Source organism: Mus caroli, unplaced genomic scaffold (genome assembly GCF_978045245.1).
Source record: "Mus caroli unplaced genomic scaffold, Mus_caroli_1 scaffold_11, whole genome shotgun sequence".
NCBI lineage: Eukaryota > Metazoa > Chordata > Mammalia > Rodentia > Muridae > Mus > Mus caroli.
Genome location: NW_028227266.1, coordinates 72,172,486 through 72,190,526, shown reverse-complemented (window position 1 = coordinate 72,190,526; position 18,041 = coordinate 72,172,486). Strand labels below are relative to the sequence as shown.

Here is an 18,041-nt window from a genome sequence, read left to right as displayed (position 1 = left end):
AGCACCCTTAGAGTGGCCCACAAGCATCTGTAACACCAGTTCCAGGGGATCCAATGCCCTCTTCTGGCCCATATGTGCTCTGCACACATTGGTACACAAGCCATACATAAAGGGAAACACTGATAAAGTAAAACTAAATAATTTGTTTTCAAAAATTCTAAATTTGGGAGCAAGTAACATGACCTATTTGTTTTACTATTTTGAACATGCTTTAAATAAAGGCAAAATGAATACAACATACAGTCGGTGAAACCTGGAAAGGTCTTGAAGTCAAGGAATACAATAAAGGAAAATTAAATTCACCACAAAGGACATTAAACTCTCAAACATGCTCACCTCTCTATTACAAGTGAAAAATCTATTTACAAAATAATTTTGCTCTTCATTATTGCTTGGGATTTGCAAGCCTTTGAATAAGCTGTAAAATGCAAACTTCTCTGGTTAAAATATATGTTGCTTCTATTCTGCCCCAACCTACTAGAATATAGTTCAAGGATGTGATGCAGGTGTGGAAGGTGGGTTTCATTTTTTTCTCAACTCTTTTGCATGAGCTAAACACTTAGTTTTCCAATTTATAATGTAATGCTTTTACATTATAGAGAAATTTAGTACTTGATTCTTAGAATTACTGTGAGCATCATGCCACTTGCCTCAGAGGTGTCATGTCATGAGTATTGTTTTTATATCACAACACCAAGACATGTGATTAAAATGTCAATATCCTAATGCTATCACCTATATTACATCTTTATATATTTAAAAAAACATAACTTAAAAGCACGGACTGCTCTCCCAGAGGTACCGAGTTCAATTCCTAGTACCCACATGGTGGCTCACAACCATCTGTAATGGGATCTGATGCCCTCTTCTGGTGTGTCTGAAGACAGCTATCCTGTATTCACATACATGGAATAAATAAATAAATCTTTAAAGAAAAACCGTAACCATCACCTAAACTTCCTTCCTTGCTTCCCACAAGGACTTGGTGCTGAGGATGGTTGAGATGGAATATGGAAAGTAGATGACTACTGTTGGTTGGAATCTTGACTCTTTGTCTCTTTATCATTTTTATTTACCACATTGGGATTTCAGAACCCTACCATGAAAAGCAGATTGATAAGGGGCTAAAGTTTCTCGTATAAAATCATGAAAATGAAACAGTTTAGATCTCATTACAAAAAAAGAGAAAAGAAAAAAAGAAAAGAAAAGATGAAAGAAAATTTTAAAAAATGTGTGCCCTAACAGATTCCAACTTCAATGTATTTTGGACACACTCTCTTACCCAAGTTTCTGTTTTCCAAGTAGAATGTTGTATTGGCTCTGTTGGCTTCAAGTGGCAGGAAGAACAGCTAGTGTACGTAGAGAATGAAGTTGTTACCTGAGATCAGAGGGACCAGGCTGACTCTGGTTTCCATGGCTGCTTGAGCGGAGATTCTAACCATGTCTTAAGACCCTGTACCTCACCATCTCTCAACTCTGCACTTCCCCTGTTGGATGGATCACCTAAGCATTCCCTCAAAGGATATTGGAGAAGAGACTCAGATATTGAAAAAAAAAGAAAAAGAAAAAAGAGCAAAATCAACAACATAAAGAAAAGGCTCCTTCCCTGGAAGGAGCAGCCTCAGCCTGGAAAGGAGCTGAGGAGGGGGTGTCTGGGAACAGTGAAACAAATGACTTAAAATCAAGTCATGGTTTCAATCTAGTGCTTTTTCTGGAGATCTCCAGAGAGTTTGCTCTAAATTTTCTGCTCGAGACAGTTCTCTAAGCAGTTCATTTGCTAGTCTAAATATATTCTCTGGATAGCTCATCTCTTGTAGATCATAAACCCAATCTTTTATTTTACATATCAATCCAGTCATTTACTCCTGGCTCCCTTTTGATTATCTTATAAATTAGCACAGGACTCAAGACCCAGCCACTTAATTCTTATATTTTCTTTTAACATTGCAAAAGAATTCAGAGATCTGTCTTCCTCTGTTAAACACAGCCCCAAAACTAGCTGGATGGGGCTTCATACTGAAATTACCATTTCTACCACACCAGGGCCTAACCTTGCTCTGTCCCAGGCTGACCCTGAACTCAGGAATCTGTCTGCCTTTGAAAACATAAACAAAAAACTTAGCTGGGTAGGATCTCCTGCCATCACCACTCCCAAATGTCTTTATCTCCTTCCTTAGTATCATCCTGACCAGGTGGCTCACAGCACAGCTGGTTTTGTTCCTTTAGATTCGGGAAGCCACACATATAATTCATACTCCATCCTTATTTTTTGAGAAATTACATATTTTTGAACCCTGTTTTTAGAGTCCTTTCCAGAGCCTTAAGGACTGTCCTGAAGGTCCCAGCATTTACCTTTTTGCTGAGACATTAGCCACGCCTTTGTTGTTTCTGATTATCATGGAGTCATTGACATTAACAGGAAGGACAGTCCTTGAAGGAGGAATGTAAAATATGCATGTTATTATACAAACAAGCCTTACACCCACATCGGCCATGGACACTCATGGAGGCCCATGCCTGCTGGCCCAGTCCCCAGGGCAGGAACCATGTCATTCTGTCCCTACCAAGGCCATGCCAGACCTGGCACTTCCCAACTCTATGTCAAGAATCCCAATCAAGTCTACTGATGCATGGATTTATCATTGATTCTGAGGGAATATTGCTTTAGCCTATGAAATAGCATAGGTCAGTTGGCTTAACTCACATACAGATCCTTATCTACTTTGTTTAAAATGCAGATTGGATTCCTCCAGAAAGGCTACAGTGCCTTCTAGGTGGGAAGAAGGGGGGATGCATAGAAAAGATGTAGGCACCCAGCGGTTTGTGTTTTGGACAAATAGACTTAATGACGGAAGGAAACTGATTACATCAACGTCGAAGTAATGCAGAGGATTATAGCATAGCAATGAGAGGAAATGTCCCGTCTCATACTACTCTTGTGTTGTTACTGGATCTTTGTATAAATCCTCTAAAATCGTATGCAAAACAACAGAACTGCAGATAACAGGAAGCACTCCACAAGTAGCAAAGCTAATCACTTTCATGTAATTAGGGTATTATTTTCTTTAAAAAAAATTAAGCCTCTTTTATTTTTAAGCTGTTAGTTTGAATGTAGATCCTATTGGAGTGACATTAGTGAAAAAATTATACTAATGGATAATTTCAGAATTCATCTATTTTGAGAGATAGATGGATATAGATAGGTAATTATCTCCTTTAAAAGAACCCAGAATCAAGAAAAAACAGGAAATAATTGTTTTTCTATATTTAGTGATTTTTCTGTATTAGTTCTCCAGTTCAATTTTTCTTGGTTTTAGTTCTTTTAATCTGCTCTATATGGTTGAAAATTAAACTACTAGGTATTTACTGGACAATCTGACATATGCTTTTGTTACTTCATACCCATAGACTTTATAATATATATGTATTATGTAAGGTTCCTATTGCTATTTAATAGGATCACAGTTATTTGACAGAAGAATAAAATTAAACGTCCTCCAATCTTTTTAGACTATTGACCCAATGTCAAAATCACTTAATAATATACACCTGAAATTGTAAGTTGATTACAAACCTTTTTTTTTACATTGACAACCAGAGACACCATTATTTGAATGAGTTATTGCCAGCAACAATTACAGCTTTGTAAAAACAGCACACATAACTTATTAATATCTATTTTTAAATATTATTAAGAGCAAGCATTGATAAGTATGCTGAGCTTTGCTAGATAGAATAGCATAGCCCTGAAAGATAGTATCAATGTGTACCATCAGGACTACTTAATAAATTTTTCTTTTAGAAAATTTTTGAATGTTATTTTTCTCTATCTTTCTACCATCTTTTTCATAAATAATCTTTGAATGTTGCCTTGAGACATACCACAGCAAACAATTAGGAAAATCTAGTTATTAAACCATCATTTAACAGTTATTAAAGTGTTAGAATGACTAAAAAGACTGAAAAGCTCCGCAGCTGATTTGATTTATTCTTTGAGGCTCTGCCCAGGAAGGGACAAACATCAGGAGGATCTGGGGAAGAGTATCAACTGGAACATTATTCCTAAAGCACACAGCGGTAATTAGGAAGCCGAGCTTACCCCCCCTTAATCTCCTTGATACCCTGAACTCTTCAGAGGGACAGAGCATAAGTCAGGGAGTTAAAGTGAAAAGCCTTGGGGACACAGGCTTTAGGATGTATTATCTTTTTACTTAACTTGGAATGTTAGTTTAACTTAAGTTTGGAATGCAAATAATGATATGCCTCTGCCAGACTTTCATTTTTAATCAGGCAGCTTAGCTCTCTTTTGACAAATGGACATTTGTCAAAACATGTGACAAAATGACCAAATTTATTTTTATATGTAACACCATCATGTGCATACAATACCTGCAGAGGCCAGAGGAGGGCACCAGATCCCCTGGAACTGGAGTTAGATGGTTGTGCTGGAAACAGAACCCAGGTCCTCTGTAAGAGCAGTGAATGCTCTTTACTGCTGAGCCACCTCTCCAAACCCTGAAGAAGATTTCTTTTAATGGAAAATGGAAACCATACAGATTCTCTTTGAGGGTAGCTAAATAAATGCACCTGCCATTTTCTGAGCAATGTGTAATCTATCTTCCAGGAGCATATGATTCGAGAAGATGCCAAGGGTCTGACACCAAGACAATGTGCAATAGTGGAGGTGGTCTTGGCCACTATAAAGGTAGGTTATGGTGCTCCTGGTTATTCACTAGGGGCACCTCCATCTCTCCACGGTGAAGTCCCTACTGTGTGGGGCACCTTCATCTCTCCACAGTGAAGTCCCTACTGTGCAACTGTCCCAGCTGTGATCAGGAGATGCATTCCAGATCTCTGCTAACTCCAGCTCATTCATCTACTTTACTTCATCCATGGCACACTCTTATTTTCTACTTCTTGCTCTGAATCTCTCCAGAAAATGTGAATGAAACTTATATTATCACATATGTTCTCTGAGAAAGACATATACACCCCCCCTCGCTCCCTCTCTGCCCATTCAGTTGAACAGATGGTTCAGGAGGATTCTAAGTTAGCATCATTTGTATTTAGGATTTCAATGCTTATGGAAATAGTTTTTAAAACACCAACCTCCTACTCTCTCTTATTAATACAATAAAATTTCATTCTGAGTTCCATTGAACACCCAGAAGTTTTATATTCCAAGCATTAATCTCACATAGCAAAGGACTGACGAGAAGTAGCAACAGTTAAATGTGTATGGATCTCAATGTGACTTATAACACTGTGTGTGTGTGTGTGTGTGTGTGTGTGTGTGTGTGTGTGTGTGCACGCGCGCGTGCACACTGTATTAAAGGGCTGGAAGGCAGTAAATTATATCTACTGGTTCCACTCCTCACTGAAAGAGACATCAGTCATCTTGCACACCTATGTAATGAAGAGCTGTCGGCTACTTTGACTCCCCCCACCTCATTGTTCTGAGTCCTGTGCCACCTCCACCATACCTGGTGTCATAAAATGATATGGAGAGGTGACAATAACAACATCAAATACAGAAAAAAAAAATCAAATCAAAACTAATTATTTTTCTGAAAGTTTACAAAATTTTAGCAAGAATTGCCTGATATGTAGAGTTATGGGGATACTCTTGGCAATGTAGGAAAAAATAGTGCTAGAGAGGAGAAGACAATCTAGAATGCATTCTGAAAGAAAAATAAAACTTTAGGATTCAAGCTCAGCCCCTCATGGATTTTATGAGAACAATCAATCCATGCTTTGGGGTGAAAAGAATGACATGTGTCCTGTAGAAATGCCGAGTGTCCATCCGTATATTGATCAAGCTGACTCCTGTCTCCATTTTAATCATTCTCTAATTATTCTGGCTGGGACCATATGCCCACCCCCTGCAGGTTGAATTCTCCCCCAAACTGTAGGTCAACCTCCATCCTCAAATGAATCCCTCCTAGGTGTATCTCAATGTCTAGCACCTATGACTGGTGTAAATGTAGAATTAAGACCCAGCCACATGGCACTTCTGGGTTCTTTGGGAACACAGCTCCTACCTGTTGCCCACCAGCCTGTTAGTTCCTCCTAAATCATCACTCTCCAGGACTGGATTCTAACTCTGGTACTTCAGAGCCTGTGGCACCCAGTTCCCCACATCCCTAAATTCTGTCATGCAATTCCAACAGAAATTGCCTCGTTAAGCCCACTGTGCCTGCGAGGACATTCTCCTGACCCAGTTTTCTACCTATCTGCCTAACTTTTTACCTGGATCCCATCATTAGCTTTCCAAAGCTCTACTTCCAAGGACTAATACTTCCATGACTGTCTGGAGCCCAGTCAGAGAACTCTACAGTACAACTGAGCCTTGGGAGAAAGATGTTCTTAAAGCAAAGTAGCAGCAGGTACCACCCAGCTGACTCCCAAAGACTGCTGAGCGGATGACCCCTCATTCTTTTTTAGGTCAATTAAGTCCCGGAGGCCGAGGATGGAAAAGAAATGTTGGGGAGATTATAGAAAACAGGCAGAACTACTGGTGGCATATGTCAAAGCTTTCTCATGTGTGCACTACCTCATCAGATTCTCATAAATACCCTGCACGTCAGACTGAACAAATTCCTATTTCCTTTTCCCCAGACCTAGGTAACACTGTTATTTGTATTCAAGATATAGCCAGATAGCTGAGCATGAGTTTTAAATGACAGTACAAGCCTCTGAAATTCCATGCTGCACTCTGCTCCATTATCCAACTTCAGTGACTTCTCAGCATCGTTTACTTTATCACTGCACATTGTTCAGACTTTACATAGTCTGAACATCATTTAAAATTCAGCTGCTTATAGAAAGAATAAAATAACCCACCTTAGTCTGCCACATTGAGATTCAAATGTCGTTACCTAAGAGTTCACTGTACCTAGAAAGAGCAGTGAGTGAGAAGTAAATGGAGACCAAGAGTCTTTGAATTAGGAACATAAATAACAACAACCAAGAAACAGAGGTACTTGGTCAGAGTCCAGGGGAATGCAGAAAGAATAACGAATGAGTCCTCTCTAGTTGTCTATGATAACACTTTCACAAGGAGGGGTGCCAAAGGGGTTAGAGACAGAAGAGAGAGGAAAGTGTGAGCGAAGGCATTTCTCAGGTCTGAGAGAAAAGAGGTGAGTGCTGAGAGAGAATGTATCCATCCTGAAACCCTCATGCAGTCTGGATGAAGAATAGACCTCAGTTGGTCAAGTATCACAAAGCAAGAAGGGAGGCTAGATTGAGGCCAGAATGCCCAGATTTAAACACTAGAGTCAAGCATCCCAATTTCAATTTGTCAGGAAAGGGGACACTCACTGCTGAGATCAGTAAATCCAATCTGACGCATACAAGAAGAATCAAGATGTGTAGAAAATATTTTTAGAATATCTATCAAGTAGTGTCTTTAAAAGACCTATAGATAAAAGGGAGGCAATGCTTGCTTCTAAGTGTACATAATGAGTTATCAACTTGAGTTTGCCAAATGTATGTTACAGTCTAAAGAAAAAAACTGTGAAGATGGGAATTTGCAGCCAAAATAGTACATGGAACCAAAAGGAAAAAGTGCTTCTTTGCAGACTGGGACAAAAAAAAAAATTGCATGTTCTAATACTTTAGTAAAAACAGACTGTGAATGATCAACGTGAAAAGGTCAAAAGAGGTCATGGGATTTTATTGGGATTAGAAAAGGAAAGGGTACTCAGCATTCAGATAAGAACGTTTTCTGGGTTTATGTTTGGAAGGATAATTTTCTTCTCACAAATCACAGGCAGGTCTGAAAGGCTTTGTTTTCTGCAGTTTCAGAAAACAGGGGTGCTAGGGGAAGGGTTAAACATTAAGATACAGCACATGGTGCTTCGAGACTACTCTTCCCAACCCCTAGTGAGAAAGGATAGATACAGCCACCCTGGTATTAGTGAAGCCAGAGTTTGAAGGAGTCTGACATGGAAGACTTTGTCAGGGATGACTATGGAGATGTACACAAGGAAAATGCTTGAAATGGAGACAGAAACTTGATCACTGGCAAGTAGAATTTTGGGAGAGTAGATGACTCATATTCACTGCTACCTGAAGGCTCAGTGGGAGACTAGATGACTTCTCACTAAAGAGTTCATGGCACGTACAGATTTCTTCATAAATCTTAAACTTTTGTATCTCCTGAGGAGCGCTGCATGATGCACTTTTTCCATCATGAAAGCCAGGCTCCCACAGTCTACAGTATTTTCCTTCCTGTCCTCTCAGTGCCTTCCATCTACTCAGTGGATGTCACTATTAAGTCTGATTCTTTTCTCTGGCAGTGGCTCAGGTTCTTAGGGTCTAGGCCACTGGGCTTTTGATTTCCTCTTTATCACAGCAACTTATCCCTGTAAGAGCATAAACCACCAGGGTTCATTAACTCTCCCAGAGATGCCCCTATGGGAAGAAGTGAGTGGCTTATAAACATCTGTAACTCCTTTCTGAAGGACCCCAATGCCCTTTTCATGTATACACAGACACACTCATACATGAATAAAATTAAAATCTTTGAAAGAAAAAGAAGGTAGTCAAGATATAGAAAATCTCCTCAGCCAGGAGGAGTCAAGAGTTTGGGAAGAGCTGCTGTGGTCTGGAAGGCTGTGTGGGATGTCACTGGGTTGATTGGAAGTTTTATGTGGAGGATGTCCACGTAATTCACAACATGAACATAGACAGAGAGAAAGGAATTCACCATGGAAATAAACACATCAGGAGTATGGGGTCCAGACTCGACTACTTGAGAGACTGGGCTAGACTTTACTGGAAGTTGGAATATTGAAGCAATGTAAAGGCATATTGAAGTAATGTAAACTGGGATTGATTGACATTAAATGTCTGAATTGAAAGTCAAGTCATTTTGTGTCCCCTTATAAAAGAGGACTCATTGGTGAACTGATATTATGACTTACTGAAATTATCATCTCAGCATAACATCATATGGAAATATACATAATAGACTGTGTGGTTCATGATCAAGTCAGAGATGAGTAACAGCTAGTCCTAGGTTAGGCCATCATTAAGAGAGTGATACACTGGCAAAAATGAAAGACAGATGTGAGTGATGTGGAAAGGGAAGAAACACAGAGACTTGAAGAAACATAGACACAGTGAGATTGGGGACAAGGAGAAGCATCCTAGGTTAACACAGAGGTTGCATAAATCTAGGTCTAGCCACCATCGTTCTGCCATTTCATCTGGTAAATACAGACTTATATTTCTAGAATACCATGGTGTTGCTTCCACCATAATTATCTGCATAATAACCTTGAGCTCTGGTCCAATTTTCAAGGACATATTTGACAAGTGTGCTTTCTTCCTTTGTCATCTTGAGTGCATAGTGGAGCATCAGCCAACACAGGACCAGGCACAGATAGTGTGGAACCCAACTGACATCCGTATTCCTTGTAAACAGTCAATTTCCTCACAGTCCCTCAACAGAGAATTCAAATGTTCTTTTGCTTAATGAGGAAGAAATAACTTGCCGTGACTTCTTTTAGCTATCTTTCCCAATTTACACCAGTATAAATAGAAGTCCTTAAGAGGTCAAATTGGAGAGGTTTGGGTTATGTGGCTAGTTAGAGAATAGTAAGCAACCATCTGTCTTTTGTTTATTACTGATGGAAAAGAATCTCCTTCCACATGCATGGGGAAAACCTTCAGAAAGCCTCAAAAGCCTCTATCTTTAAATTTTCTTCTGGCATATTATTCCCCTGTAGCATGTAATTTCTTTCTGGCGTGTAATTCACCATAATGAAAGGAGAACTGAACTGTGCTGAGCTGCGGATGGTGACATTTATTTAAGACTTAAGACTTTCATTCTCACACGGGTGTTCTTCAAGCCTCAGTCAAATAAGCAGCCCACTCTCTTGTTCTTTCGGGGTTGGCAAAGGACATAGACTGTGCAAAAATCTCTTGATTCTCAAGGTCCATGCTATACAGCTAGCCCTCTTCCTCCTGATTTCTTTCTCTGGGGCGCCGTCACTCAGCTACAACTATGAGTGAAAGTTTGCATAAAGCATGTCTTGGGAGTCCATACTTCCATAAGCACAGAAATGATTTCCTTCACTGACTGAGAAGCCAATGACTGTGTCATTTGTCTCTCTGGATGTTTCTATTTCCTACAGCTCATGGCTTGTTTTCTCCCTGACAGCATTACCCTCTATCCAAGACTCCAGCCTTGCAACATCCCCTACAAAGTACTCTCTAAACACAAAGTCATTTCTTCCCCAACCAATCTGCTCTCTTAAATACCCTGCTTACTGGGCCCTTAACAGAATCCCTAATGCCAAAAGCAAGAAGTCAGTTAAGCAACATCACTGAAAACCCCAGGGAGACCCTGGCTCTACTCAGAAACAAACCCAGAGCATATTTCTATTTTTGTTTCATGACTAGCATCTCCACTTCTTCTAGATTTACAAGATAATGCCTGAGCAGAAAAATACGTCTTCCTACAAAGAGTTCAAGGATGAACATGAAGTTTACATTTTGGTACTTTAGATTTTATTCCCTTCCTCCACAAACAATTCTAGGCCTTTAAAATTCTCTCAATCGTGACAAGTCTGGTTTTGTTATTCTTTCACAGTTTCTCCAAATCCTATTCTATGGGACATCTGTATCCTCAGAACTGCTCGCCATAGATCTTCTATGGCCACATAGTTTTAGAAACCAGGACTATTAAGAGAGGATTAAAGAGATGTCTTTACTAAGCCTCATCCCCTTGACTATGTGAGAAGCTTTCTGCATCTCTGAGCCTGTGGCCTCTCTTTGCTCTTCTAGGACTTGTACAGCCTTGAGGCAATGCATTTATCCTAGGGTGTATGATTAGAAATTAGAGTAGAAAAAAAATAACAGACAATGTTTAAATGCTGTAGGGGAACACTGTGTGAGAACCATCAGGTCTCTCAGTTCTTGTTAGACAATGCTGAGAACCGCAGGGGTCCTGCTAGTGATGCAGTATAGTTGTCCAGTATCTAGATCACTGCAGTGGATTACCTAATGGTCACTTCAGTTAAAAACGGTGGTACTAGGTTGTCGATGTGGCTCTGTTGGTAGAGTACTTTCCCAGCACACATGGAGCCCAGGGTTCCATCTACAGCAAAGTATACTGTGGTATAGCATGCCTATAGTTGAAGTGCTCTAGAGATGGAGGCAGGAGGATAAGAAGTTCAAGGACATTCTTAGCTATGTACTGAGTTCAAGCACATCCTGAACTACATGAGACCTTGTCTGAAACCATAAAAACCTAGGAGTCCTAAGAAACAGATCTGTTTGTCATTCCATCAGAATTTCTTTCAGAGCCCTTTATTGACTGCTTCCATAGTGAAATCATTTGCTCTCCTCTATTGTGTATGTTATCAAATATCTTTTTTGGAGCTCAAAGATAATTTTAGAGTTTAAAAGAAAAAAACCCATGACAGGCAAACTGAAAACCTCAGCAGTTTCTAAGAGAGAAGCAGGTTAAAAAAGGAAAGTAAAAAAGGCTTTTCCATTTGAGTTATCTGGGCATAAAGGTCAGCCATGTGACAGACAGGTAGCCATAATTATGAGGAGAAGAAATTTAGACAAAGAGGAAAGAAAGAAAGAAAGAAAGAAAGAAAGAAAGAAAGAAAGAAAGAAAGAAAGAAAGAAAGAAAGAAAGAGGGAGAGAGAGGGGGGAGAGGGAGGGAGAGAGGGAGGGAGGGAGGGAGGGAGGGAGGGAGGGAGGGAGGGAGGGAGGGAGGGAGGGAAGAAGAAGAAGAGGAGGAGGAGGAGGAAAAGGAGAAGGAGAAGGAGAAGGAGAAAGAAGAAGAAGAAAGAAGAAAGAAGAAGAAAAGAAGAAGAAGAAGAAGAAGAAAGAAAAAGAAAAAGAAAAAGAAGGAAGAAGGAAGAAAGGAAGAAGGAAGAAGGAAGAAGGAAGAAGGAAGAAGGAAGAAGAAGAAGAAGAAGAAGAAGAAGAAGAAGAAGAAGAAGAAGAAGAAGAAGAAGAAGAAGAAAGAAAGAAGAAAGAAGAAAGAAGAAAGAAGAAAGAAAAAAGAAGAATCCAAAGTACTAGAGGAAACACACTTAGGCTCTGACCAGCATCCAAAAGAAAGATACAGAAAAGCAGAAAAAGAGGAAGTTAAGAATTTCTGAACTAAGCTCAGACAGACAGATCCACAGACAGACACATCCACAGACAGACAGATCCATCAAAACTTAATGGCAACTCTATCAACTTTACAGAGATCAAGGATTCCAGGTGTTGGGTGGGGGGGGGGGCTGAACCTTCATCCCTCAGTATTTCAATTTAATAGGATTTTTTTTATCCTGAAATGTCCTGTTGTGTTTTTTTGAAGAAACAATCACATAGTTTATCCATTGATATTCAAAATAATTTCAGACTCCTAGTTTTCAATAAATACCTTCCATATACAAAATGTTTCAACATCTTACAAGATCAAAATACATAACAAGGGTCTAGAAAGATATCTCAGTGGGTTAAGAACCCATCCTCAAATATTCTTTTAACATTGGAGAATGTTACAATACTGAAAATGTTGACAATTATAGATTCTAGGGGACCACAGTTACCAAAGAGGGCTTGGGTTCCAAATTTAACATTGTTGATGTAAAGAAAAACTAGGAGAGAATCATCCATCTAAATTCAATGGAATATTATAAACATCTTGTATAAACAGAAATGTGTATAGGTCCATCACCAACTTCTAGACATTTCAGAAAGATGTCTGTGCATACCACAGCACAACATGAAGAATGCCAAGATCCCTCAATGCCAACACTGATGGTCAACGAGCACAGACCTACTCTATTGCATGTAAAAACTGAGACGGTTTGAATTTGTTAAGTGACAGGAGCATAGAAAAATAAAGTGGATGTTTGAGGATGTTTTCGAGGAGCACTGTGCCTCCTCAGGTTGGCCCGTACCTGCACAGGGGCACAATATGAAGATGGACAGGGAGGAGCCGTGGATGCCTGGTCAAAAATTTGGAGAAAATAAGTATCTGTAAAATATGTAACAGGGTCTAATTTCTTTATAAAGTGTTGGCAACTTTCATTATTCTTTGGAAACAACAATAAACAATCAAGTTGATCATGGTTCCTGAAGCCTGCCATGCTGGAGGGATTCGAACTACTGTCCTGTCAAGGTCCCCTTTATATAACTGACATTTTAAGAAAACATCTTAGGCCTCCAGAGAGCTGCCTTTAACCTAAGTTAGTTGGTGATGACTTAGCACTGGACTAACAGTGCATGCTTCCTAAGTGCTTACCTAACAGCTTACCTAATGGGATTTTTTTTTAAGCTTCACTATTAGAGTGAGAAATTCCTTCCTCCAATGTCTCCTCCAAATCCTTTACCCATATAACTTCCCCTTTCTCTTTTCTTCTTAGCAATATTTTCATGCAGGAGGAAATGGCCTGAAGAAGAATTTTCTGGAGAAAAGCCCAGATCTTCATTCCCTGAGATACGCTCTCAGCCTCTACACACAAACTACTGATGCTTTGATCAAGAAGTTCATAGAGACACAGGGATCACAGAGTAAGTAGCTCTTGGCCTGAGAGAGAGGCTCCTAGATCATCAAATCAAAAATCAACCTCACAGTTACAGAAATAGTGTTGAGAATGTCAAGTGTGGTTAAAAGAGAGGGTCTTGGTTAAGAGAGAATACCACAGCTTCCAGCATTCTTTATAAATAAAAAGAACAGGAAGTGGGTAGCTCAGACAAAAGGAGGTATTTTCACAACTGATGTTCAGTCTACATATTCACCCCAGCGTTTCATGAGAATGAGGTTCAGGTTCTTCTCAGAGGTGGTTGGCTGAGAATATTGTCCATTCTAGTTTTCTTTCTCTCTCTCTCTCTCTCCTACCCCTCTCACCTCCTCCCTTCCTTTCCAAGTGCTTCATAGCTGCCATCCCTGATGGACTCCCTCAGGACCATGTGCAGAGGTAGCATTTGATGACAAGTAGACCCCTTCCCACGCTTAAATGTTTGTCTATGGATTTATTTCTAGGAGAGCCCAAACTTGAGTTTATTTGCTTAAAAATGGTAAGTTGGATTCCATCTTTTACATCCAGATGTAGATTCTGTGCTCTCAAGCCCTGAACACCTCCTGGATAGAAATTGTGACAGCTCAATGGCTGCCCAGAGGTCTGCCTCTCTGGTGTGTCTTCCATCTCGTGCCTCCTTCCTTTAGCATAGAGGCCATGAACAAAAGTCAACTTTTCTTCTTTTTCCTTTGTTTTTTTTTTTTAAATAAGATTTATTTTTCTTGATTTTCTCTCCAATATTCTCTGTCTATGTTAGATAAACTGTAATGTTATACTGAAGGGGAAAGACAATTGCTTTCAATTTAATAATTTCTTTGGGCTATGTTCAAACTGGAAGACATGCTTCCTTTAAAAGGATTGTTTGAATTAATTTTTTTATAGATTGGTTGATCTTGTTACTTTTCCCATTCTTCTTCTTCTTTTTTTTTTGTCTTGCCCTTTTCTCTCTCCTATTTTATCCTCTTTCTCTCCCCTTCTTTTCTCTATGTGAAACACATTTGAAGTATCATCAGTATTGAGAAGGAAAAAGGAAGAAAAAAAACACTGATTTTTTTCCTTATGTCTCATTAGAAATTTATGAGCCAGAGTTCAAATGAAATCTACTGTATTAGAACAATACTTTCTTCTCTTTCTATCCCAAAGGCTAGAAAATAAATCCTAAATCCAAAATGGATATAGAGGGATTCCTAAGGTCTTATGTGAAACTAAGCTCAGTTGACCCATTTTTAATATCCTGACACTGCCTGCAACATGAAGGCGCCATCTTACTCTATATTCATACAGATATTCCTGAGCATCACCACCAACCCAGACCATGCAATAAACAGTCCAGTAGAGACTGCAATGTCATTTATCAGTTGATCTAGCAAAGTGGTTCTACATGCAGGGGAAATGGTCTCAGAAAGTAGGCCATGTCTGGGAATCTTTGTCCATCCCAGAACAGGGGTTATGTGTCCAGCATCTACCAGGAAGAGCTCAAAGATGCTATGGTCACCCTACTATACACAGACTACACAGAAATGATAAGTAAATATGTCTCTGTACTAGTTGTTTTCTTGTGATGAAATACCTGATAAGAAGCAACTTAAGAATGGGAGGGGTTGCTCATAGTTTGAAAGTGCATAACCCGTGATGGTTGGGAAGGGAGGGAGGGCAACAGAAGCAGGAGGCAGTCATGTTCTGTGGGAACTCAAAAGGGGACCTAGGGGAAGGAGGGGAAGGGAGGACCCATGCCTCGCCAGAGTTCCACCTATGCTCTGGTCAGGTGGACGTGGGAGGGCTGCCAGACTCTTTCCACTCAGCCCTGGGTGGACAACCAAGCCTCTGACCCACTCTTTGGGGGGTGGACAAGGGGCAGCCCAACCTGGGAGCCTCAGAGTTATGGGAGAGAGGGATGAGGGAAGAGAGGTTCCCACACTGGTGAGAGTAAGCACAGCGGATCTTGATGAGCAGAGACTCTCTATGGTTTTAGAGCTTTATTGTAGAATGGCAGGGAGAAAGAAAGAAGGTAGAAAGAGAGAGAGAGAGAGGAAAGGCTAGAAAGAAAAAGAGTAAGAGGTAGAGGGGAGAGAGGAGAAGGGAGAGAGGGGAGGGGAGAGGGGAGAAAGGGGAGAGAGGGGAGAGGGGAGAGGGAGAGGGGAGAGAGAGAAGTGAGAGAACAAGGAGGGGCCAAACAGCCCCTTTTAAAGTATGATGTCTTATCTTACTGTTGCTAGGTAATTGGGGAGGAGTTTAGCCTGAAGGTCAGAAGCTTGGGGCATTGCCTAAGACTTCTAGCCACACTTCTCTTGTGGGGGCTGTTGGGGGCAGTAACTTAGGCAGGAGCCAGAGTTCTAGGAGCATGAGGGAACACCTACCGTGTCACGTAGGTGAATTATCACCCTTCCGGGGTTCAGACCTCAGCTCAACTGGAGACCAGACTGTCTGTGCATAACCCAATGCCCCACAACGTTCCATCCCTGGTTAGGCCACACAGAGCAGAGAGAAAGTGAATCAGGGTTATCAGAGACACCTCCAGTGACCCACTTTTTTCCTGTTAGGACCTACTTTGAGGTTCTCCCCACCAAATCTGGAGGTCAAGTATGAAAACAAATAAGCCTAAGGGACCACAGCACAGAGGTTGGAAGCCCTGCTTAGTGGGAAAGGGAGAAAAGTAAGTCAGTGAAGTGAAGGGGAAACAAAAGGAGGTGTTTTGAACATAGAATGTGCCAAACAAGAAGCCTTTGCTCTTGAAGTTTCAAAATCCCCACACAGTGACTGTGTAGACACCAATTCTTTACATTTAGCTCACTAGACATAATGTAAAAAGACTTGGACATTTCTACAGAATTAAAATGCATAAATACTTTAGTCAGTTTGGAGTGAGATTAGTAGAAATTATTTTGATATTTTCTTCACCTAGGAGTTGACTCAGGGGTTTGAGTTGGGTAGTTGGCTTGAAAGGTGGGAAGGGGCTCTTTCTGTCACTGTCTCTCCTCAGGAATACATGGCTTATGGTTTTAGAAGCTGATCCAAAATGTGTTTCTTGCATCTTAATATTCACCAGGAAAAAAAGGTGCTTTTCCTAACAGCTATTTCATTAAACCAGGGCCCTTTGAATATTTCATGGTAGCGCAGACAGTGAAAAATGTATGAGACTTGAACATATTAAGTGCAGTTTATTCAGTGGGTAACACGGTTTGGAGGGAGGCATAGGATGATTCATTGCTGAGCCACCCTGAATCTCGTTCTGTTTCCTTATCTGAGTTTTTATTATGGCATGAAAAACGTGATCACAAAAGCTTTTCACAGAAAAGGGATATTTTATGTCTAAGTTACAATTGTCTCATAAAGAAAAATAATCTCTTCCAGTTAATGAACGTGAATTAAAACCTATGAGTGGAAGTGCTTATATCCCGAGAATCTTTTTTTTCTCTTTTGAATAAAACCTTTGTGTTTCTGCTTATTGAAATGTATGAAAACAGATAATTTTCATCATTTTACCAATTTGTATTCAGCAGAAGTAGGGTCTAGTATATTTTAGTTTGAAACAGAAAACATAAAGCTATAGACTCACATTTGGATTCTGTGAGTTGACTTCAATATAACCATTATATTGAACTAGGGTTATATGGATTCTGGTCAATTATAGTTACATCATTTTTATAATTTAGTGTAAATTGTGTCATTTGTGACAATATATGTCATCAACATATAGAGTTTGAGGGAGAAATTAGTTACCTAAGCACATTCTTATTCTTAGCAGTAAAATTTGGAGGCTTCACAAATATAGTCTTCTGGACCCATATGACCTAGAGGAGCTATTAATTATCTTTAGTTATGTTCCTCAAGATATAAAAGATGTGCCCATCATTAGATGTGGTTCATTGTGAAAAGGATTTTCTCGTTTTGTTTCATTTCGTTTTGACTCTTGGTAAGAGTCAAAACGTGTAGGAAGAACTTAGCATTAAAAATACTTTGTTCCTAAAGCAAAAAGAACTAGCATTTAAGTACAGAAATGAACTTTGAATTCCTAGGGCCACAGTGAACCTTCGTCTGATGGTCAATCCTGGGAGAAAGCTTGGAATGTCTTCAGTGTAGGGGACCAACACTAGAGTACCCAGCCATTTCTAACTTCATGATGGTTTTTAAAAGTAGTGTCTCAAATTTAGTGGATAAGCCTTCAGATATAACCAGAGCTCTGACTGCTTCCAACCGACCTATCGTGCCCTGTCCCCAGAGACCACTTAAGTGGCTCAACCTTTCTCTAGAGGCACAAACAGACGTGTGGAGAATATGTGAAGCTTGCTTTCTCGAATGTCACAGGACTATGACACTCCCCACAGACAGCTTTAATGGGAAGGACACTGTGACAGGCTCTCAGCAGGATGACTGACCCCTTTCCATATAGCTGGAATGGCTTGCTAGGTAAGGTTGGAGGAAGACCAGGCATACATCTGCTACTATCCAGAAAACTGGCTGGCTGCAATTGTGATGTTCTTCCGCAAATTTCATGGAAC

At 40.1% G+C, this 18,041-nt stretch overlaps 1 protein-coding gene across 1 annotated transcript in view; it reads left to right on the top strand.

Moving 5' to 3' along the window:
* The window catches only part of Unc13c (unc-13 homolog C), a 502,014-nt gene that overhangs the window by 448,607 nt on the left and 35,366 nt on the right, over nt 1–18,041 (top strand). Inside the window, exons 29-30 of the mRNA XM_085844784.1 lie at nt 4,625–4,705; nt 13,387–13,534. Of these exons, the coding sequence (XP_085700910.1) occupies nt 4,625–4,705; nt 13,387–13,534 (229 nt within the window). The remainder of the gene's footprint in view (nt 1–4,624; nt 4,706–13,386; nt 13,535–18,041) is intronic.